Source organism: Neophocaena asiaeorientalis, unplaced genomic scaffold (genome assembly GCF_003031525.2).
Source record: "Neophocaena asiaeorientalis asiaeorientalis breed wild unplaced genomic scaffold, Neophocaena_asiaeorientalis_V1.1 scaffold721, whole genome shotgun sequence".
NCBI lineage: Eukaryota > Metazoa > Chordata > Mammalia > Artiodactyla > Phocoenidae > Neophocaena > Neophocaena asiaeorientalis.
The window spans coordinates 1,232,882-1,255,472 of record NW_020175365.1 but is presented as its reverse complement, the minus strand read 5'-3'; the positions used below and the strand labels follow the sequence as shown (position 1 = coordinate 1,255,472).

At 43.9% G+C, this 22,591-nt stretch overlaps 1 protein-coding gene across 1 annotated transcript in view; it reads left to right on the top strand.

Annotated features, from left to right (window-relative positions):
• MYO3B (myosin IIIB) overlaps positions 1-22,591 on the top strand; it is a 397,699-nt gene that overhangs the window by 54,165 nt on the left and 320,943 nt on the right. Inside the window, exon 8 of the mRNA XM_024765704.1 lies at positions 2,108-2,253. Coding sequence (XP_024621472.1) covers positions 2,108-2,253 — 146 coding nt within the window. The remainder of the gene's footprint in view (positions 1-2,107; positions 2,254-22,591) is intronic.

The window sequence follows — 22,591 nt, the reverse complement described above, 5'->3', positions numbered from 1 at the left end:
TGTCCTTTATTGGACATCCTAGTACGTATTGTCTTAGGACATTTTTAGTTGTCATGGTTTGTCATTTAATTTATTATAGATTCACTTTAAATTTCACTTGGCCGTAGCTCCTGTTGGGGAAGGATAGAGTCTTATTTCTTTTTCTCTCACAGGGATGTATAAGAATGGTGAACTATTTGCTGATTGATAGGTCTAAAATTATGTTTGTCTTACACGTTTGGAAATGTCATTTCTGGAAGGGAAGGTGGTAAATAGCCTTCTCTGGAGATCTTTTAGAATAATGTAGTTTCTCACCAGATGGAGGTGATGAAAGTGAGATCTTTGGGGGGCAATGTAATGGCCTCTGTTTCCAAAATCGGAATTATTTGAACTTGAGTTTGAATGCATATTTGAAAATAATGCGTTAAAAGTATGATTTTTGTGTGTTAAAAGGATGTTCTATGGCAGGATAATCTATTCAGAGGGTTGGGCTGGGATCAGGCCAAGGATGCAGGTACATAGGAAAAGGTTCTTTAGTTCAGAAACCAGAAGAGAAGGGTAGACAGAAATTATAGAAGGAACACCAAGTCTTGGGCAAGATGGCAGGTATGTTTGCTTGGCATCACGAGACCAGTGAACTGGGTCTGGCAGAGAGCAGGTGTATTAGTTTTCTGTCACTGACATCATAATATCACACATTTAGTGGCTTCAAACAACGTGTGTTTATTCTGTAGGTCAGAGGTCTGCGTCTTACCCAACTAAAAGTAGTCTCCATTTGGAAGTCTCACAGTCATCTCAGAGTTAGTATGTCCCCAGTGGAGCTCCTGCTGTTCAACCCAAACCTACTTCTCCTACTGTCTTCCCCATCTCATTTTGGAATCGCCCAGGTTAAAAACTCTGGACTCTTCTTCAACTCTTCTTCCTTACAAGTCCCATTCAGCAAATCCAGTTGGCTCTACCTTCAAAATTATATAATCAGAATCTGCTTATTTCTCACTGTCTCTAGTTTGGAGTCCTGCAGTAACATCTTTACTAGATTTGCTTCTTCTATTCATGTTCCATATTATTGTATCCTCAGCACAGTAGCCTGCTAGTATATAAGCCAGATCCGTCACTCTTCTACTCCCCATGGCCAGTTGGTCCATCTTACTCAAAGTCAAAGACCTTCTGACAGCCAAGGAGGGCAGGCAGGACCATCACTTTGGCCCTGCTGGGGTCTGCAGTGATGCTGTCTATCTACCTCGTAGGCTGTTGGACATACATCATCAGACTCTAATAATAAAGTCTCCCACCTGCTCATAGCCATGGGTCATCCTTGGTCAAGGAAGCAGATTTAAGGTCAAATAGGAGCATTTGGTTCCTGCACAGCCTCTGGCCCACCCCTGCCTTCTCCTGACCCCACTGTGATAACCCCCAGAGTCTAAGTGGTGGGACTTTTCCTGTCTGACTCAAAACGTTGATAGAAAAAGATTTCCCCACAAGGTTCCATACTTTCCAAACCAATGACAAGCCCAAGGGCATTTTCTGGTTCCCCTTCTCTTGTACCTAGTAGAGCTAATACCTGAAACAGCAGCTGGGCTGAGACACAAACCAGTTGTTGGGGTTCGAGGAGGGGGCCGATTTTCTTGGAAAAGGGGAATGGGAGGAAGTGGTTCCTCTTTTAAGTTAAGCACATCAGTCTCCCAGCAGCATTCTGCTCAAATGCTGTGCTCCTAGGGACTTTGTGCAGGAGATAGGCATCTTTGAGAACAGTTGCTCCTCACTGTTGAATTCAGCAGCTGGTAATGAGATGAAGGATCTAGACAAAGCCTTTCCTTAAAGGACATTAGGGTGGCTGTGGTGAGGTATTCACCCTTGTGCCTCCCCTTGCACTGTTCTTGGTATCTAGAGGGTTCAATGCATGTTTCTTGAACTGAACTGATACATTTTTAAAAGTTAATGAACATATCAGATGATAAATCAATCACACAAATAAGGCCTAGAAAACAGACATCTTATTATTACTGGAATTTAATATCAGTATAGCCAAGGGAACTGAGAAGGGGGTAAGATCGGCCAGGGGCCTTTCAGGACATCTGTGGTGTCAGTGGGTGGGGTTGATGTGTTGTGTCCTGCTTTTGTCTGATAGGTCATTGCTTGTGAGCAGCAGTATGACTCTTCCTATGATGCTCGCTGTGACGTCTGGTCCTTGGGGATCACAGCTATTGAACTGGGGGATGGAGACCCTCCCCTCTTTGACATGCATCCTGTGAAAACGCTTTTTAAGATTCCAAGGTAAGACACAAGATGGCGCTCTTGGCTCATTAGTTCTTTGTGAAAGAGGCTCTTTAAGGATAATAAATAGTTCATAAACAGTTTCTCTCCAAACCTGTGAAAGCCTGATTGTAAAATGTATTTCTTTTTTGGGGGGAAGTGGGAGCAGATGCAGGAAAGTGGGGGAGAGGGTGTTCCTGAAATGTAACATATTCTAAAAATGATAGGACTATGTCATAACAATTGCATATTTTCAGTACTCTAATTTTTTTGACATGTTCATTTTTTGCGCTTTGCACGAGAAGACTGAAAATGCGGTGTTGGATTAAGTAATCTGTCTAAATACTGGTGTTTTCTTTTTAAATTATATAATCATGTCTGGTTATTTTTTTTTTCTAGTTTGAATCTTTCTCCAGTATGCTGAAAAACTTAGGGATGAAAAAAAATGTATGCCAGCACTACAAAATATCAGAAAAATGTTACATCAGTCATGACTTTCTCTCCATCCTTTAATTTCTGTCTCAATGGGCAATTGTGCTGAAAGAGATCTATTTGAAGGGTATTTAAATGCCATTTTATTTTCTATTGTCTGTATTCATTAAGGGTTTGTACAAGAGGTTTGGTTGTTTGTCTTTCATCAGAATAGGGCTGATGTTTGGCCTGCTCAAGCCTCTAGTTATAGAAAATGAAGCTCTGGAAAGCTGCATCCAGGAGTGTTGCAGGTTGGGAGATTTGTACTTTCCACATGTCTCTTTCAAAGGAAGGCCCTGGGCCGGCTGGGAGCCACTTAACTGCTTTAACAATACAAGTGTTAACCTTTCCTTAGCTGCACAATCGCACAGCTATCACAGTCTTTAAAAATGTCTCCTGATTGCAATTTGCATTTCTGATTAGGTCTATTTATATGCAGATGAGGCTCTGTGGCATTCATCATCATAATGTTATCGTTTTATACGTAATCCGGATGTGAACAACCACCCACCATTATTCCCAAAATGATTCCCACCGAAGTCAGAGTTGGTTTTTTCGCCTTTTCCAAAGTACAAAAACAGGTTCTGGTGATTAGGACAGAGCTCCTGGCTTTTAAAATTAATAGTCTGATGAATGTTCAAAACAATGTAAGAATGCAGGATCCCAAAACAGTATTGTGTACAGTAATATGTCAGGAAATGAGAACTGGTATCTGGGATGACTTGTGTGTTTTGATTTTTTACAAATGGTTTACTCTTTATTTACTGTAGCCACATAATTTCTCAGTTATCAGAATTAAGATGTGGTTTCTGATTAGCAAGACGTGTACTTTTGATAAGAGATCATCTACTTGGATATGTTTTTTCTCTCAGTCTTATTTATTTAATTTTTAGTGTGCATTTGTGTACAGAGCAACTGTTCAAAAATTTCATAGGGTGATAAATATAAGGCAGCCTAGAAAGTGTATGTGTGTGTGTGTGTGTGTGTGTACATGCAAATGTGTATGTGTTTAACAGACCCTTCATCTCCAATGACTCCTCTTAGCTTGCTTGTGGTGCCCAGCCAGACCTCTGATATCTAATAACCTTTATACTTTCACTCCCCTCGCTTCTTCCACCTTGGGAGAAGCTTCCAGATCTGAAACACAAATAACCAAGCCCCCTACTGCTTGCCTCAGGACAGGGCGAACTTCAGGAACAGAGCAGTTGCTAGAAAAGGATCTTGGGGTGACAAGGATCCTTATCCCAAAGTAGGTTGAAGCTTTCTTTCTTTCCTTCTGGTGTAATCTCCGACCCTTTTACCATCTCTTTGTTCCTGTGCAAGAGATGAATCGGATCGAACTAGGGAACGTCAACACTAGTCGGTTAGCAGGACCCTCAGTGTGATTACGTGTGCTCAACACTTTGCCTTTATCACAACCTTAACGGCCAACTGGACATTTCTGGACAGGAAGGATGGAGGTTTTTTTTAAAAAATGTAACATATTTGTATGTACTGTATAGCTTTTTATAATCACTAAGTTATTTACTTAAAAAGTATCCTGTTAATTAGAATCACGCAGTTCTCTTATGAAGGGCTGTAGATTGACCCAGCGCAGTCTCATGTGTGTTCACGCACACGTGTATACTCTGTCTTAATCTTGAGTGGTAAAAATGTATCCTTTCCTCAGAAAACCTCTTTGATGGAAAGTGGAGAAATTTAACATTTACGTACTTTAAACAGGCACTCAGTTTATCTACCTGTATGTTTCATGGGACTCTCTCTCTCATTCTATCTCAGCATTTCCTTTTGTAATAGGAGAAGAGTAAATGACAGGTAATGACAAAAATCCTTTGAATCTCTTAGGCTTCAGAATTTTTTTTGGTTATAAGTGTTGTCGGTGTTCTGGAATTCTCTTCAATTAAACGATGAAGTCCATTGCAGAGCACTCTTGGGGGCCAGAGTACTGTGTGTGGCTTCCTCCTCTTCCCTACAACCCTCTCCTGACTGGAAATAAATTGAGTAAATTACCAAGGAAGGAAGGAAAAGACCTTTCCTCAGTCAGGGAAGAAGTGACTTTCACGAGTTCTAAAGGACAGGGATTAATGCAGTGCTGGTTACATGTGAGGTGGGAGCCTCAGATGTCAGTGAAGCAGGTGATCACATGGGCTCCCCAGGCTTTGTCATGAAACAGGAGTCGAGACCTGCCTGGATGTGCCTGATTTGCCTGCACAGGGGTCTCCTGCTGTCCCCTCTCTGCCTCCACCCGCCTTCCCCTTTCTTTTGACCTTCACATTAGCGGATGACACACGGGGTCGTCGTGACCTGTCTTTGAAACACTCAGACTCACCATCTTTCCTACATTGCAGACACAGAAATTGTCTGCTGATTGGCATTAGAAGATGACACACGGGGTCGTTGTGACCTGTCTTTGAAACACTGCGTGACTGACAATCGTTCCTACATTGCAGGCGCACAGAAATTGTCTGCTGATTGGCAGAGCAGCCACTGTTTGCTGAGCCTGTCAGCATGTGTCATCTTGTCTGACGCCTTTGCTCTAAAAAAGTCACCCCTCTCTGACAGTCACTGCTCTGTCTGCCGCTATTTCTCTCCAGGAGTTAGAAGAGAGGAAATGAATGAAAACCATTTCTCTAGGCATCAGTGGGTTCGACAACATCTCTCTCAGGACTCTCTCCTGAGGACTGTAAATTCCAAAGGCTTAGAAGGATCCTGCAGATGACCAGGATATATTTTTCACTTAAAAGGAGATCTGTTTCATAGATTATTTGCAAGAACCCATAGAATTAGGAGTATACAATTATGTACATTTCTTGGCAACCAGGTATCTTTCCTTAGCTTGGAGTCTTTGGCTAATGACCTCTTGGACCTCCACAGATGGGGTCAGGGAGACAGCAGGGACTAGCGTGGGTGTGTTTATTGGACAAGGACTGGGAGCCATGTCACCTGCCCATTTATTTGGGGCCACATAGCTGCTGACTCTGTGCAGAGTCTTACTGCACATTGAGTGCTTCCATCGCATTCCTGTGGAAAAATGCAGAGTGTTTTCAAGATTCCCAGCAGAAATGTCCTCGGTTGGGAGTGGATGGGAAAGAATGGCTTGAACATTCCAGTCCCTGAAGCCAGTGATTTTTCCTTCGTAAAGAGAAATTTCCCTGTAGTACACGATTTGGGAGAAGAACTTGTGATAATTCCAGTTTATATTCTGGCTTGTTTTCCTCACCAAATTTAGGTTGTTCCAAACTGTACCCAGCGAGTTAGTTTCCTAGGGCTGCCACCGCAAATGACCACAAACCTGGTGTCTTAACAGAAATGTATTCTCTCACAGTTCTAGAGGCCAGACGTCCAAAACCAAAATGTCAGCAGAGCCCTGCTCCCTCTGAAGGCTCTAGAGGAGACTGCTGCTTGCCCCTTCCAGATGCTGGTGGCTTCTGGTGCTCTTTGGTTTGTGGCAGCATAGCTCCAGTCTCTGCCTCTGTTTCCACATGGCTTTCTTCCCTATCTCTCTGTGTCTTCTTTTCTGTCTGACCAGTAAGGGCACTCGTCATTGGATTTAGGTCTCATCCTAATTTAGGATGATTTCGTCTCAAGATCCTTGTCTTAATTACATTTGCAAAAGACCCTTATTCCGGATGATGTCACATTCTCAGGTTCCAAGGGGACATATCTTTAGGGGACCACAATTCAGCACACTGCACCAACCAACTTTCATGTTCATCACGTTCCCTGAGAAACTAATTTGGGGGGCAAAATATAGGACAAGTAGCTACATGATGATGGGAACACAATAGCTTAGATTTATCGAGTGCTAACTTATGTGGCAGGCACAGTGCTATGCGATTCACAAATACAAATGCATTCATTCCCACAGTGACCCTTGAGGTAAGTGCTATCACCACGCTTTTTTCTAGAGGAGAAAACTGGAAGCCCTGGGAGAAAGTCGCTGGTCCTGCACCTATGGAAGGAAAATGATTTGAATCTGTGAAGTTTGACTCCAAAGCCCTCATGTTTTGCAACTACACTGAAAAGTTAAAGACCTTCCTTAAATTATACTCATTTATTGATGAATTATGAATTCAGCACCAAGGGGAATGGAGTATAAAGAAATGAATAGGGGGGAACAGTTCTCGGAGCTTTCTGAGAGGCTGTTCTTGAGTTATATTTGGCTTGAATAAAATTTTCCTTTAAAAAAAAAGAAAGAGACAGAAATGAATAGGATATCCCAGCCTTTAAGAAGCTCACAATCCAGCTTCCTTCTCCATGCTCCCAGTTTCAAACTGACACAGTAAACCTGAGAGCTAGAATTTTATTAGCATCAGTGAGTGTGTCAGTCAAGGAACTGAAGAACAGAAATCAAGAGTCATCGTAGGTGAGCACAGGCCCTCCTTGGCTCATTGATTTATGACTCCCAAACCAGAAATCCCTCCCTTCTCCAAACTCCCCTTCAAGCAGCTGCCTTTTAGTTCCTGTTTTAGAACACTTAAGACCAGTGTTTGAACTAAAGAATTTCAGGTTATCATTGTTGGTATCCAGTCCTTTCTGTCCTATCCCACCCTCCTTGCAAAACCTGCACCTGCCATGAACATCAGGGCTGTTTCTGGTAAGGGCAGCATCTTCTCCCTTTCATCTTCCTCTTATTTTTTCAGTAGGAAAACCTTGCTTTGGTTGTGGAGTAGATGGAAATCTGCTTCTGGCATCCTGATTTGGAATGCGTTTTCTCACAGAAACTGTTTTAAATGGTTATTTAGGAGGAGGCAATGGAATACATGAAGTTCTCACTTTCGTGCATTATTAGACTCTTATGGCCAACTCGAGTTTTATAATTGAGTCTGAGGACGTAGCCTGTCTCTAGAACTTCATGCTTATGTAAAAAAATGCTTTCCAAGCTCTAAACTACCCATTTACAAAAGTGCTTTGGAACACAGTCTGCTGGGGATTTGAGAATGAGCGTGCCCTCTAATCTAGCATATCTCTAACTCTGTTCATGCTAAGTCAGGCTTGGGCTGAGTGCTGGAGTTGCAAGGTGAATAAGACAGGGATTTTTTTCTCTCAAGGAGAACATAGTTTACTGTCCCCTCCCCCATTCATTGGCAGAGGTGAAATGGGCAGAAGTCGGATACCCAGGAAAAAGGAGAAAGGAGGAGAAATCACGGAGGATACTCTTGGGCTACCTGGATGCTGTGGACGGTAGGGCTCAGAAAGTATGAGTCTTTGTGGGTCTCAGTGCCTGCAATTGACTCTTGTTCTGAAACAGACTCCCTGGGCTGAGTTTTCATCTAATTTCATCTGAATTTCTATCATTTTTAAAGGGTAAAGATTTCTTTTATTCTGAATTTCCCAATTCACAAAGCAAATTGTTCCTACATGGGTGGGAAGCCAGCTCCTCAGCTGTGAGAAGATTCAGAGGCAGCAGGGAGTCCTGAGTCACCAGTAATTGTCTTAGTATTACAGAATTGTCACAGGACATTTTCCCTTATGGCTGTGAAATATAAGGAAAAGAAATTAAAGCTAAACTATTGTTGGAGTGTAATGAGTGAGGGGGGGGCATTGTTTAATGGCACAGTAAGGCTGGGTTTACCCTGGGGGAACTTTGGTTTCTCTTCATCAACCCAGGTCACTTAGCTATTGGCCTGAGCAACAAACCCTCACAATCCCAGCTTCACTCATAAAGCAAGAAGAGCTAGAAGAATTAGCATCATTTAGCATTTATTGAGTGCCTAAGAGCAAAAAAAGTTTTGAAATACTGCAGTAGAAAAACCATGGTCTTTTATGAGTCTTTTTCTTTCTTTGGGTTTTTTCTAGTCGCATTTTAGTGGATTGTAATCCCTACCCCTCATGATGCCTTGGGGGTACCCTCCTTCCCCGTGGGGTATCCTCTCCATTTCCTTGAGAACATAACATAGTAGCTGGAGGCAGCTGGCAGAAATGCCCCTGTGGAACATGTTTCCAAACTCTTTTTTAATTTGAGTTGAGCAGCTGGGGCTGTTAGTTCCTGTGGAGGTGCAGCTTGCTGCCCCTCCTGAATCCTGACAGGCAGGGAAAGTTCAGCTTTGCAGGGTTTCACCTAGGGATCAGGTGGCACAGCGGGAGCATTCCTCCAGGGAGTGCTGGTCCCCATCCCCCTGGAGTAAGAGGCCCACCTTGAGAGAAGGGAAAGGCCAGTGAATGCGAGGTGCTGACTTCAAGCACTGTCTGCGCCTTCTCCCTCATGACGCTGATTTCATTATTTTGGCACCACTTTGGCTAATTCCCGTTTAGCTCCTAAATGGTGGAGAGATGGGCAAAGAGGGTAGGCAAGGAAACAGAGCTCGAAATAGTACCAAAGGGTTTGAGGCACCCTCATTTCCTCTTGATTCCAAAGAAAACCAGGGAGTAAAGGTGAAGAATAGTTATAAACTGTCTTCATGGGTTAGCATAGTGGTAGGGCAGGGGCAGCACAAGGATGAAGGGTGGTAAGGTGGTTATCTGCATGAAGGCTCATCACAGCTGGAGCTGTCCATTCCTGGAGAATCCTGGAGTCAGGTGAAGCCAGCGTCATAGGAAAGAAAATATAGCGTAGTGGTCAAGCATTGGGGTTTGCGTCACTTATCTACTGGTAGATAACTTAGTTGCTTAAACTTAGTTGCTTAAAACAGCAATCATTTATTATTTCTCATGAGTCTGTGGGTTCTCGGGTGGATCTTGGCTGGGCTTCCTCGTGCAGCTGTGGTCAGCTGGGGATTTGGCTGGGTGCTGGCTGGTCTAGGATGGCCTTGTCTAGGACGACTTGGCTCTGCTACATGTGGCTTCTCATCATCTAGCAGGCTAGCCAGGGCACTTCTCACATTGGTGACAGGGTTCCAAGCATAGATACAGGAAGGGGTAGAAAACTGGGCTATTTTCACAATTCATTTACCTCAGTGTTCTGTAGTCAGTCTGCATGGGTTCAAATACCAGTTCTACTACTTTCAAGCTGTATGAATTTGACCAAATCACTTGTCTCTGCACCTCAGTTTCTTCCTCTGTAAAATGGAGATATGAATGGTATCAGCCTCATAGAGTTGCTGTGAGCAATTAATGAATGTAAATTGCTCAGAACAGTATATAGTAAGCATTCCATTTTTGCTGGCTGCTATCAAAGAAAAAAATCTCAAAAGTGTATTTATATTGTAAGGAATTTACTTTCCTTTGTAGCTCAAGAATTGACACCTTCCATTCAAAAGAACCACCTGTGAGATCAATCATTTGAGGGTTTTAGCTAATTGAAAGATTGATGATTATATGGGAAATTGAGAATGAAGACTGATTTCTCAGTAAATCCTTACTACTTCCACTGTGTCTATCTGAGGGAATCTGCCTTGAATATCCATCGCCACAACTCCTTTGTTAACAGACACACTCCTAAGAGATGTGGACCGCGCCCCCCCCCCCAGTCCCCATACACACCCATGAATGTGATAATGGGACTGCCCCTTGGGGAGCAGAGCTGGCCTTGGTCCCCATTCCCATTATGTCTACAATGAGTAGTGATACTGTCATCCTCTGAGAACTGAGGCTTGCAGGGCTTTTCCTTTCCTCTCAGTTCCATCTTTGTGGCAGCTTTGTGCTTGGTGGGTGAGTTGTGTGATGGGGGCTTGGCTGCCTCCCTCTACAGGGTCCCTTCAGCCCTCTTGGTAGGTATAACCTTCCCCCAGGTTCTGGAAATTTCATGTCCTCAGGTAAAGGGACAATGGTAAGAGCTCTGTCAAGATTGGGTTTCATTTTGCCACCGCTTTCTCCTCCAGAGGGAATGATTTCTTTCCAGCTCAGCCTGCAAAGGCCATAAACATTGGCAAAGGGAGACTGAAACCCAAGCCAGGTGAGGGGATTGTAAGGAGAGCACTTCGTTGCTCCAGTTGAGTTCAAATTTCTTGGCTGGGAGGAGTGATACTCCAGGGACTGAGCAGATGAGACTGCTGACCCACTGACAGTGATCTTGGAAGAATTCTGGAGGACAGGAACAGTGTTAGAGGAGTGGAAAGGGAGAATGTGTTTTAATTCTTCAGAAAAGGGAAGAAGGCAGGACCTGCAGACTACCATCTGGTGAGCTTGACTTTATGCTGGGCTAATTATTAAGATTCTTTCTTTTCTTTGAATAGCTTATGAATTCTTAGAAGGAAAAGCTGTGATCAGTAGGAATTGGCATGGGTTCACTAAAAATAAGCTATGTTCGACTAATGTCCTTGTTTGGTGTTACTGCAAGATGAAAGCAAATGGGGACTGTTTTATACAGAATATATTTGGAATATTGCCCTAAGGTTAAACTCTATTGTGATGTCTTTGTGGCCAAGATGGAGAAACACAGGCTGGAGGATGGTGGTGGTGATGTTGATGGATCATAGATAGCCCAGGAAGGACTGTGTTGAGGAGCGCTGGGTAATGGTGTGGGTGTCAACATGGAGGGAAGTCCTGGAGGCCCTGGGCAGGGCTCTGCTGACTGTCCTGCCTGCTGAATGTTTTAAAATGTGTAATGAGTTGGAGGACATAGTAGCCTGTTGGTCACATAAGGGTAGCTGGTATGCTGCATGGCAGACTTGGAATCCCCCAAAGACCTCTACTGCCAAGAACAATGGGATTCCCTAACAAGCAAGTAGGCTTGCAAACTCTGGTGAGCTGTATAGGCTGAGAGAGCCATGGCTTGAAAATTCATGGGCAGAAAATGGGTTTAATTGTGGCTGTAAGTTCAGTAGGGGTCAAACAGTAAGACAGTCTTTCACGGTTCACGTTTGGAAGTCAGAACAAACACCAGCCCACACTGGCTCCATCCCAACCAGACCTCCTTTGGAATGATGGCTTCGTTCTGGGCACCACGCTCAAGCTGCTGCCAGAGAGTCTTACCCTGACAGAACTCTAGCGGGCCTGAAGCTGGCATTTCAAACTGGGATTCGGACACTCAGCTCTGGTTCTGCTCCTGCTCTGTCACCAGTCCATCCTTTCACCTCTCAGGGGGCAAAAATGGCACCATCCTTAAGCAGAATGTTCTGCACTCAGATAACAAGGCCTGTGTAAACCGTTTCCTTCAGCATCCTCCCTACACTTTATGGGTACCAACAGAGGGAAACATGAGTAGTCACCAACTGCAGGGCTGGAGCCATTCCCTAAGCAGCCGGTCTCACCCAGCACAGAGGTCCTTAATCTTCACTGCAGCTTACAATCTCCTGGGAGCTTTAAAAAATACCAGCGCCTAGGCACCACCCCCAGAGATTCCAATGTAATTGGTTTGGAGTCAAACTCAGCATTTATATGAATATATAATTAATTTTTACAAATATGTACATTTGTAATAATATGCATATTGTTTTGTATTTTAAGGTTGCCCCAGACGATTCTGAAGTGCAACCAGGGTTGAGAAAAACCCTGCCCTGAAACAACTATTAGACTGTTGTTTGTTTATTTATATTTCAAAACTACAGTGTGTCCCCTGAAAATTCTGGTTCCTGCCTTCCGCGTCCCCACCCCCTGGTTGGGAATCGAGAAATTAGAGATGTTACGGATGGGAGTGTGTTGTACATTATGCAGAATGTAAAAGCAGAAAGAAAGCATTTCAGCAGAATAGTCAGTGGTGATTGTCTGGGGTTGAATTGTGGTATGTCTCCCACAAAAAGATATGTTGAAGTCCTAATTCCACAGGACCTCAGAATTTGACCTTATTTGGAAATAAGGTCATTGCAGATGTAATTAGCTAGGTTAAGATGAGGTCATACTGGAGCAGAGAGGGTCCTTAATCCAATATGACTGGTGTCCCTATAAAAAGAGGGAGATTTAGGGACTTCCCTGGTGGTCCAGTGGGTAAGACTTCACGCTCCCAATGCGGGGGAGCCCAGGTTCGATCCCTGGTCGGGGAACTAGATCCCTCATGCATGCTGCAAGTAAGAAGTCTGTATGCCACAACTAAAGACCCCATATGCTGCAGTGAATATCTCGCATGCTGCAACTAAGACAGCCAAAATGAATGAATGAATATTTTTAAAAATTATTAAAATAAAAAAAAGAAGAGTGAGATTGGACCTAGACACACAGACAGACATATGAAGACAAAGACATACAGGAAGATGGCCACAGTGCCACAAGCCAAGGAATAGCTGGGCCACCAGAAGCTGGAAGAGATGAGGAAGGAGCTTTCCGTAGAGGCTTCAGAGGGAGCCTGGCCCTGATGACACTTTGATTTTGGACTTCTGGCCTCCAGAGCTGTGAGGGAATGAATTTCTGTTGTTTTAAGCACCTAGTTTGTGATACTTTGTTACAGCAGCCCAAGGAAAAGAATACAGCAATTTTATCTTGATTGGAGCCTGTTGTTCCTGGACCGCTGCCTAAGTCATGATTAGGGCTGGAGGGTTGGGGATAGGAGTGAGATGTTTGGCCTGTAAGAGTCCTGGGGGAGGGGGTAGTGGGGGAGGGTTACACTGGCTAGACTTCCACTCCATCATCCCCCAGGGGGTATTTCTGTAGAATCAAGGTTCTTACATACCATGCCTAGCAGGACTCAGATAGGAAGTGGGTACATGAGAGTTCCTCCCCTCCCTTGCTCTGGGCCACTGAGCCAAGACTTCCTTCCCCATCCAGCCCTACCTGGGCAGGGAAGAGTCCCTCACTTCCACAGTGCTCAGCATGGAGAACGGAGCTCTGCATTTCTTCTGTGAGTTCCTTCCAGACTCTGGACTTGTGGAGTGGAGTACCAGAATGAAAGGAAATGGCTCCATCTGAGAATAAAGGGAACCGCATGGTAGAAGTAGAACTTGGGGCATTGAGAAGTAGCTGTGGTGGCCTATCACATATCTGGGACAGGTATTGTGAGGCAGGTGAGGATGTCCCAGAAGACCCACGTGTCCTTCTGGGCAGGGCCAAGCACAGTGGAGCACAATCCAAGGAGCAGAATTATGTGCTTTCCGTGTCCCAAAGGGCCTCTCTACCTGCACAGAGGACAGATGGGCATCCCAGCATCATGCCTGGTCCTAGCTCTGGGATACAGGTGTTGCCTTCCACCAGGCTTCATCCAGGTTTTGTTCTTTAGCTCCACACCTAGCTTGTGGTCAGTTTAGGGAACAGTGAGGAGTACTCTGTGTGTGGGAGGGTCTCCTCCTGGACCCTGTGACCTTACAGCTTCCTCTGCATCCAAACCCTCAGCTCCTGTTTACTTTGACCTCATATTCTTGGTGTGAATTCTGGTTCTGCTCTCTGGAGTCCTGGTCCCCTCTTACCCCTCTTTCTGTGCCACCTGTCCCTTGGGTTGGAAGCTCCAGCACGCATGCTGCATTACTTATCAGTCTCAATGGGTGTGGCCTCTCCTGCTGCCCTTATCCTGCAGTCCACCCCTTCTATACGCCTTCCTTCTGGAAGACTGAGCAGATGGGAAGCCTAGTGTTTGAAGGACTGAGGAGAGGTTTGAAGTCAGTTACCTCTAGGCCACCAAGTCGCAGGGAATCTGCCTGATTTGGACATTTCTGGAAGTCACTCAACATCTGCAGGATAATACTGACTTATATATTTTTCTAATGTCTTCAGGCGCAGCCCCATAATAGCAAGATCTGAGGTGCACATCCCCTCTATTAATTTCTTACTGCTGCTATAAGAAATGATCACAAACATAAGTGGCTTAAAACAACACAAATGTATGATCTTACAGTTCTGGAAGTCAGATGTCTTTAGAATCTGACTAAACTCAAGGAGTCATCAGGGTTGAGGTCCATTCTGGAGGCTCTAGGGAGAAATCCATTTTTTGCCTTTTCCGGCTTCTAGAGCCTGCCTGCATTCCTTGGCCTCTTCCTCCATCTTCAAAGCCAGCAATGGCTGGTCAAGGCTTTCCCACAGTGTATCACTCTGACACTGGCTCTTCTGCCTTCCTCTTCCCCATTTAAGAATTCTTGTGATTACACTGTGCCCACGCAGGGTAATCTTCCCATCTTAAGGTCAGTTAATTAGCAACTGTAATTCCATCTGCAACCTTAATTCTCCTTTGCTATGTGGCCTAAGAATGTAACCTAACGTACGGATTCCGGGGGTTACGACATGGACATCTTTGGGGTCCATTATTCTGCCTACAATACCCCTCAGAATACTGCCCAGAAATTCTTAGAAATCTTCAAAGGTGTGCTCCATTTGTGGCCACAGCCATTTCGAGCTACCATCATTGTGTGATCTCTGCCCTCTTACTTCTCTCATGTCTGACTCTTCTTTGCCCACATCTGTTGCCCTCTCAAATGCCATCTCAACACCCCTGCCTGTGGGGCTGCTGGTTCTGGTTACGCCCAAAGGCTCTGGTCTTTGGATGCCAAAGCACTGGTTCCACCCAGAAGAAGGGAAATAGCCTCTCTAGCTCTGAGCTAGACTCTGTAACTTGCGTCCCTGTGCAACTCTACTTGTGCCCAGAGCCTTATCATTTTGGTTAGCTTCTGGCCTTCCTCTCTTGACAGAGTAGCATCAAATCCCTCTAGAATAACAGGTTCTTCTATTTTTATCATCATTCTTTTAATCAGTCCAAGGAGATAGAAAGGAAACAAACCTACACCACCCCCTCCACCTTCCTCCGTGCTTCCCCTGCTCCAAACTTAATCCTTTTGGTTGCATGAGTTCGTCAATAGATGCTCTTATTCATGTGAACCTACACTTGAGGTTGAAGCTAAATAAAGGAGAGGTACTGACTGTCTAGTGGTCTCCAGGGTGGGAGGATACAGGACAACCCATCTCGGTGCAGAGAGGAACTAGTAAGTCTTCTATACCTATGCATTTTAAATCTAAAAACCAAGAAACAAATTATGCTTTCCTATTACTGAATATGAAGATTGACCCTGGTGCCTTCACTCAGTCCATGTGTTGGATGGTCCTTTCTGGTTTGATCTGCAGATGAATCACGAGGGAGCTCCACAGCCAAGGGGCTGAGAAGGCCCCACTTGTAGGTTCAAGTGTAGAGTCCTAGAAAGCACTGAGGTTAAAGGGTGCTTCATTAAGTGGTTGTGTGGCAAATGCCATCAAGTGTCAACTAAATAGATCTTCACAAAGTGGACAAATGGCTTTAAAAGATTTCTGCAAAGCAACCTCAGATTGTATCTGATTCTCCTAATGCAAGCACATCCGAGCAACAGAAGAAAATTGCTGAGGTGATGACACTGCTCCTCCTAGGACAGCTCTTCGTCAGCCACGTGAGGTTCAAAACAATGATAAGCTAATCAGCTATGCCAAGAAATCAGTTTTTAAAATTCAAAATTACCATGAAGACTATCTGAACTGTGGATTTATATCCACTACTGTTAATGATAGAGCTCTTCCTCAGTATATATTGTGCAAGAAGTCATTAGTATGACACATTCAAACCTCTGCAGTCTAACTGCTGAATGTTTTGGAGTAATGTTAAAAAATATATTTATTTCATCTTATTCATTTTTTAAATTTAGTAACACTTGTACGCAATTGATAAGAAAGGAAATTGTTATTAGAGGGTACACTCAAAAATTTCTTACTGATAAAATATACAATCAAAAAAATTTGGAGACCACACTCTTCTAAACGTAGCTTTGGGCCCTAGTTCAACTACTGTAAATAGTTCTAAAATCGTTTGTCCCTTCACAATTCACATTTACTGTCTTAAATGTAATTTCTTTGAATCTCCACTGTAATTCTGATAGGTAAGGTTTTTGTCATTTTAGAGTTGAGGATTCAGGGCTCAAAAGAGTTAAGGTTTGCTCCAAGACATACAGTTAATAGAAGCTGATATGTAGCAGGGGGTGAGCTTCACGTGGTCTGTAAACTCCCCAAGATTGAATGCAGAATGGACCATTTTTAGGAAGATGGTTGTCATGAGTTGAATTGTGTTCCTCAAAAGTTATATTGAAGTCCTAACCTTCAATACCTCAGAATGTGACCTTCTTTGGAAATATGGTCTTGACAGAGGTAAAATATAAGCCCTCCAGTTTGTAGTACTTTGTCTTGGCAGCCCTGGGAAACTAATACAGTGGTCCATAACTCTGAAAGGGGTTCAGGACCCTAAAACGCTTAAAACCACTGATGTAATCCAGTGCAGTCATGAGCAGAGGAAGAAGCCCAGAGGCTGAGAGTTTCTCTAGGTGATGTGGCTAATTAAGAGGGATACATGGCTGAGTCCCACACATTCTGACTCCTCAATTCAACTTCAAGGCCAGGAGGGGTGAATGTGGAGAAAGTGGCCTTTTCCCTTCATCACTAGATTTGTTGTTGGTTCTGCCTTGGTGGCCCGCCTCGATTTGGCATGCCTCACCATTCTGCCGGTGACTTTAAAGGAACAGGTGGAAAGTGTGTTGTGTCTTTGCCTTGATGATGATGTACTTCTCTGGAGATCATGGTCTTCCTGCTGCTCCCCCTTCACTTCCTTCCAGAAGTTCACATTTGGTACTTCTGTGTCTATTAAAAGAGGGAGAAAAAAAACCCCCAACTGTAACTAAATATGTATATGAACAGGGAAATAGTTCATTGGCTTGGTTCCAGCTCTCTAACTGGAAAGGCGCTGAAAAATAGTTCCAGCTCTCTAACTGGAAAGGCGCTGAAAAAAAATCTGGCACAAAATTACAAGTCAGGGAAGAATGACTCTAGGGTAAAAAATATTTGCCAAATAAGTTTGGCAAAATGTAAGAGTTTCCTAGTTAAAACTAGGAGCATGTGTGTGAATAGTGAGCTACTTACAAATGGACTGTAAAGTGTTGCTCGGAATTAATTTATTCAATCATCTGATCAGTATTCATCAAGCGTACACTGTGACCAGGCACTGTGTCAGGCACAGCAGTGAACAAAACTAATTTCCTGTCCTCATGGAGTTTTTATTTTGGGGGAGTAGAGAAATAATAAACAGACAAAATATGTAATATGCTAAGTGGTGGTAGGTGCCTGACTGAAGAGAATAAAGTGGGACAAGGGGAGGAGAGGATGACAGCTGGGGTGGGATTTACTATTACACAAGGTGCCGAGCAAAAGCCTCTCTGATAAGGTAGAGGGGAGAGTCTTAAAAGGAGTGAGGGAGCAAGCCATGCCTAGGGAAAAAGTAAGGGCAAAGTTCCTGAAATGGGAAGGAGGTGGGCATGTTTTAGGATAGCAAGGAAGCCAGACTGGAGCATGATGAGAGAAAGGCAGGGCCTTGTAGGCCACTGTAACAGTTTTGGATTTTTTATGAAAGAGATCAGAAGCCATTAGAGTTCGGAGGAGAGAAGTGACATGAAATGACTTCTGTTTAAAGAGATCTTCTGGACAGTACGTGGAGAATGGAATGTTGGGGGGTGAGTAGGAGTACAGGCAGAGAAACAAGGAAGGTGAGAGGCTCTTACCTGTTATAACACAGGTAAGGGAGAACAGCACCTTGGACCAAGGTGGAGGTGGTGAGAAGTAGCTGGATTATGGATATAATTTGAAGGTGGATTTCATAGGCTTGCTGATGGATTAGATGTAGGACGTGAGAAAAAGTGAGGAGATCTCAAGGTTGTTGCCTGGAGAAACTGGAAACAGGCCGTTTTCTAAGGTGGGGATGGTTGTAGGAGGAGCTGACTTGGTGGGGGTGGGGCAGGAATTAAGAGCTCTGTTTCCGACATTAAGTTTGAAATGCAAATTGAGCTGTTGAGCAGGCAGTAAGAAACAGGAGTCTGGAGCTCCGTGGAGACATCTGGTCTGATGTCATCAGATGGGAGTCATCAGAATATACGTGACATTTAATGTCATGGGTCTAGTAGACTTTACCTGGACAGTGGGTGTAGATAAAGAAGGTACAAGGTCCTGAAGGTGACTCCAACATTTAGAGATGGGAAAGATGAAGAGAAACCAGGAAAGGAGTTTGATAAGTAGTGGCCACTGAGACAAGAGGGGGACTGAAAGAGGGCGGTACTCCAGAAACCAAAGAAGGAAGGGTTGAGAGAGAGAGAATGCTCAAAATATATCAGTGCTCATGAGTCAAGTAAGATACGGATTGAGAATTGGCTATTGGATCTGATGACATGGAGGAAGCTAGTGACTCTGTCAAGAGCTATTTCAATGGAGCTATGGGGATAAAAACCAAATTGGAGTAGAGTCTAAGGTGATAGCAATATTCTGTGTCTTGAGCTGAGTGGTAGTTACACTAGCTTTAGATTATATATGATATATTACATAATAAAACATTTCAAAAAGGGAGGGGAAGTTGAGATAGTGATTAGAGACAACTCTTTTGATAAGTTTGCTCTGAAGGGAGCAGAAAAATGGGATGGTAGCTGAAGGAGGAGATAAAGAATACATTTCCTAAGTTTCAGTGGTCATTTGTATCTGTGAGTGTTATTAGTAGGGCACTGCCAGTATGCATGCATAAGACCGTGGTCTTTGTTACGTGTATGATGTAGTCTTTCATTTTGAAGTGTATGCAGTATGAAAAACATGTTCTAGAGAAACATATGTGCCTGGTCGTGGCACGATTCTACATTAAGCAATGTTACGTCCCACCTAGGATGATTTGATAATCTCAGTTGTTAATCTGCATCTTTGGGGTTGAGGATACAAATGTTTGAGAATAAAATAGATTGCGCAAGCTTAATCAGAGTTCAAAGTTAAAGATATAAATATTTAGGATACCATCAATTGAATATAAATGTGTAAGTACTGACAGTGTATGAAGGATTGCTCAAACCTGTGGAGATGCAGAGATCAGACAGGCAGAGCTTCTGCCCTCAGGAGTTCACAATCTATTTGAAACTCCCTCATGTAATGAAGAGCACACGTAAGGCAGACAGAGGGAAGGTGTCAAGTCTGTGGAGGTGTAAGAGGAGAAATGATTTTGACCAAGGAGATCCAGGAAGGCCTGGATTTGTACCTGCACTGAACCATTACGGATGGATGAGGTGATACTTCAGGAGCCAAGTGAGAGCACAAGCAGAGGAAAAGTGCAAAAGTGGGTCCAGGACTGGAGTTGTGGGCATAAGAGTTGGGACTTGAAAGTGACTTGGAGAACCCCGTGCTGAGGGTCTTGACAGCCATCTGGAGCAGTTTGTTGGGACTGCAGAGAACTGGAAGCCATTAGCCTTTAGGAGAACAGTGACAAAAACTCCACCTGTGTTTTAGCAAGATACCTCTAGAGACAGAGTAAGGATGAACTGGAGAAAGTACGAGCAAGGAGGCAAGGGGGGCATGCAGAGGCTGTGCCAGGGCCCAAGCAAGACAGCACACCGCCGGGGGAAGGGGAGGGGGTCGCAGGGGCACAGGTGTCTGGACTTGCTGATGCTTGTGGGGCACGGTCGGCAGGTAGAAATCAAGGCTGATCCATCCCCAGGTTTCCGTGGGTGTGTTTACCCCAGTCGTGTACTGAGGCCTCTCTGTAAATCTGAGGGTTCCAGTCAGAACCCTGAACCTGGGCTTTTCCATGTCAAGTTCTCACTCTCAAATCCATCTTTACTCACTCCTTTGTGTATCTGGGGTCATTTGTGTAGTTTGATTATCTCTCTGATTGGATGTAAGGGCCTTTGAGGGCTAGGGCTATAACTTTCTGAATCTTTATATCTGTCATAGCACCTAGGACCAAAATTGTATGCATACTATGTGCTCAAATTTGTTTAAAATAAAGAGTAATTTTGAGGTAACTGAGAGTAGATGTATCATTAAATAAGTCTGAAAACAGAGAAGGAGAAATGGGTTCACAGGAAAATAGGAGACAGTGAAAATTAGAGAGGCCAGGTGGCATAGACTTTTAGCATCAGACTTCTTTGATTGTTTATTGCTGTATTACAAACAACCCTAAATGGCCGAAATGCTTAGTGACTTGAGCAACAGTTGATGGTTTATCATGATGCTGTGGGTCAGGAATTCAGGCTTGGGTAGGTGGTTCTTCTGCTCCACATAGTGAGAATCAGCTGGAGTATTGGCTTAGCTGGAGCTGCTACGTTCAGCTAGGAGTTGACTGGGCCGGGAGTTCTGAGAAGTCTTCACTTACATGCCCTGGGCTCCTACACGTGGCTTCCCCCATCCACCGGCTTCCTCACAGCATGGTGGTCTCAGGGTTGTTGAACTCCCTGTGTGGCGGCCAACTTCCCAGTGCACGAAAGCAGAGCTGCAGCTCTCATAAGGCCCTGGCATGGAAGTTACACACATCCCTTCTACTACATTCCACTGGTCAGAACAAATCACAGGGCCAGCCCAGATTCAAGGGGAGGAAAATAGACTCCACCTCTCCGAGAGAGGACTGGCAGAGAATTTGCAGCCATCTGTAATCCACCACACAGACATTCCTGAATTCGAATCCTGGTTCTGCCATTGCTGGTTGTGTGATTTTGGGTAAGTTATGTGAACTCTTTTAGCTGAGATAATATCAACGTTATTGGGTGCTGTGAGGGAAAGAGATGATATGGCAGAGTGCCCTGGCATGTAGTAGGTGCTCAATAAATAGTAGCTACTATTATTACTACTGTCACACGCACTCAAAGGATAAGTACGATGAAAATTGGCAAGAGGACGTCTGTTGGATTTGACATTTAAGAAACCTTTCGTGACTGCCTGACTTTGGGAGAAAGTAGAAGCAGGGTGATTAGCAAAAGCCAGTGGCAAAGGTTAAGCTGTAAGTGGATTTAAGGGCAGTGAGCACAGCTTGGCAATGAAAGGTGAAATAAAGTGAAAGGGACTGTCATGTGGGGAAATCAGGTTAAACAGAAGGGCAGGCGGAGAGGTGGAAAATGACATATGAAAGGAGATAATTGATGAGGGCAGAGGTTTTAAAGAGGTTTCTTAAGATTTTACAGATTCATATTTAGAATGCTGTGATTATGAGCCAGAAAGCTGTTGAAATTTGCTTTCATAACAGGACTCCATCTCTTTAACTTTTCTTGCCTCCTGATAGAGGGGTCTCTTGTCCTCTCACCTTCCAAAGTCTCCCTCTGGTTGGACACAGACACTTAAAAGAATTTGAAGCTCCTCTAGATTTTTAAGTCTTGGCCTTAATTTCAGAGTACTATGTATTCTTTGCCTATAAATCACACCACTGGAGACTCTAAAACTCTGAAAACCTTCATGCATTCCAAAAAGATTCTAAAAGAAAGCACTTTTCTGTATAACTTGGAAGGTAAATGTGATAAAAACCTACATCATATGTGAATTTGGGAGTAATTATAGCGTGGCTGGGGCCAAAATCAGCAAGTTAAAGTTATTAGGAACATAGCCAGGGCCCCAGGTCCCCATGCCAAGGTGTGGGTAGTCACAAGCAGAAGGTAGTCAAGGTCAGGCAAGGCAGGGGCCAGGACACAAAGTAAAGGAGCTGTCAGGTCAGAGAGGTGCCCAAACCAGGGGTTTCAAGGTAGAGAGACAGGCAGGGAGTTAAAGGACTTCAGTTCCCTGGTTGGATTACAGCTCAGGTCATGCCAGACTTTGTTGCTTGAAGAAAATCTGTGATCCTACTGAGGGCTTACGTTTAGCTTCCACCCTTATACCTTGATTTCTCTCTTCTCTCTAGTTAGGTATCCATCTCTCCATCACTTGGCTTATTCCAAAAAGTATTTAAGGCCATTTAAGAAAATGCAGACTATGCAACCAGATGAAAACACATGAGGGAAGGAATTTGCATAGATAGAAAACAAACATAGGAAAAAGATTAAGCCAAGGGGAGGGTGATAAACAAAATGCACACCATACTTTCTTATTCACTCATGGACCACACATTTGTTTCTGAGCTTCCTAGCTATCAAGGCAAAAATCAAAATAAAGTCAGTCACATGATTTGCACAGTGTTCAGAAGATCAAAAACAAAAGCAGAGTGCTCAGGATAGGTAATGTAGTAAACAGTGTTTTCACTATCATCTTCATGGTAAATCCAACAACGGTTTTTCAATGTAGATTGATATTATGACTATAAAGAGAAATTCAGTCAAAATTAATAAAACAGTGCAGTTCATATGTATAGCTCTCTGGTGATTTG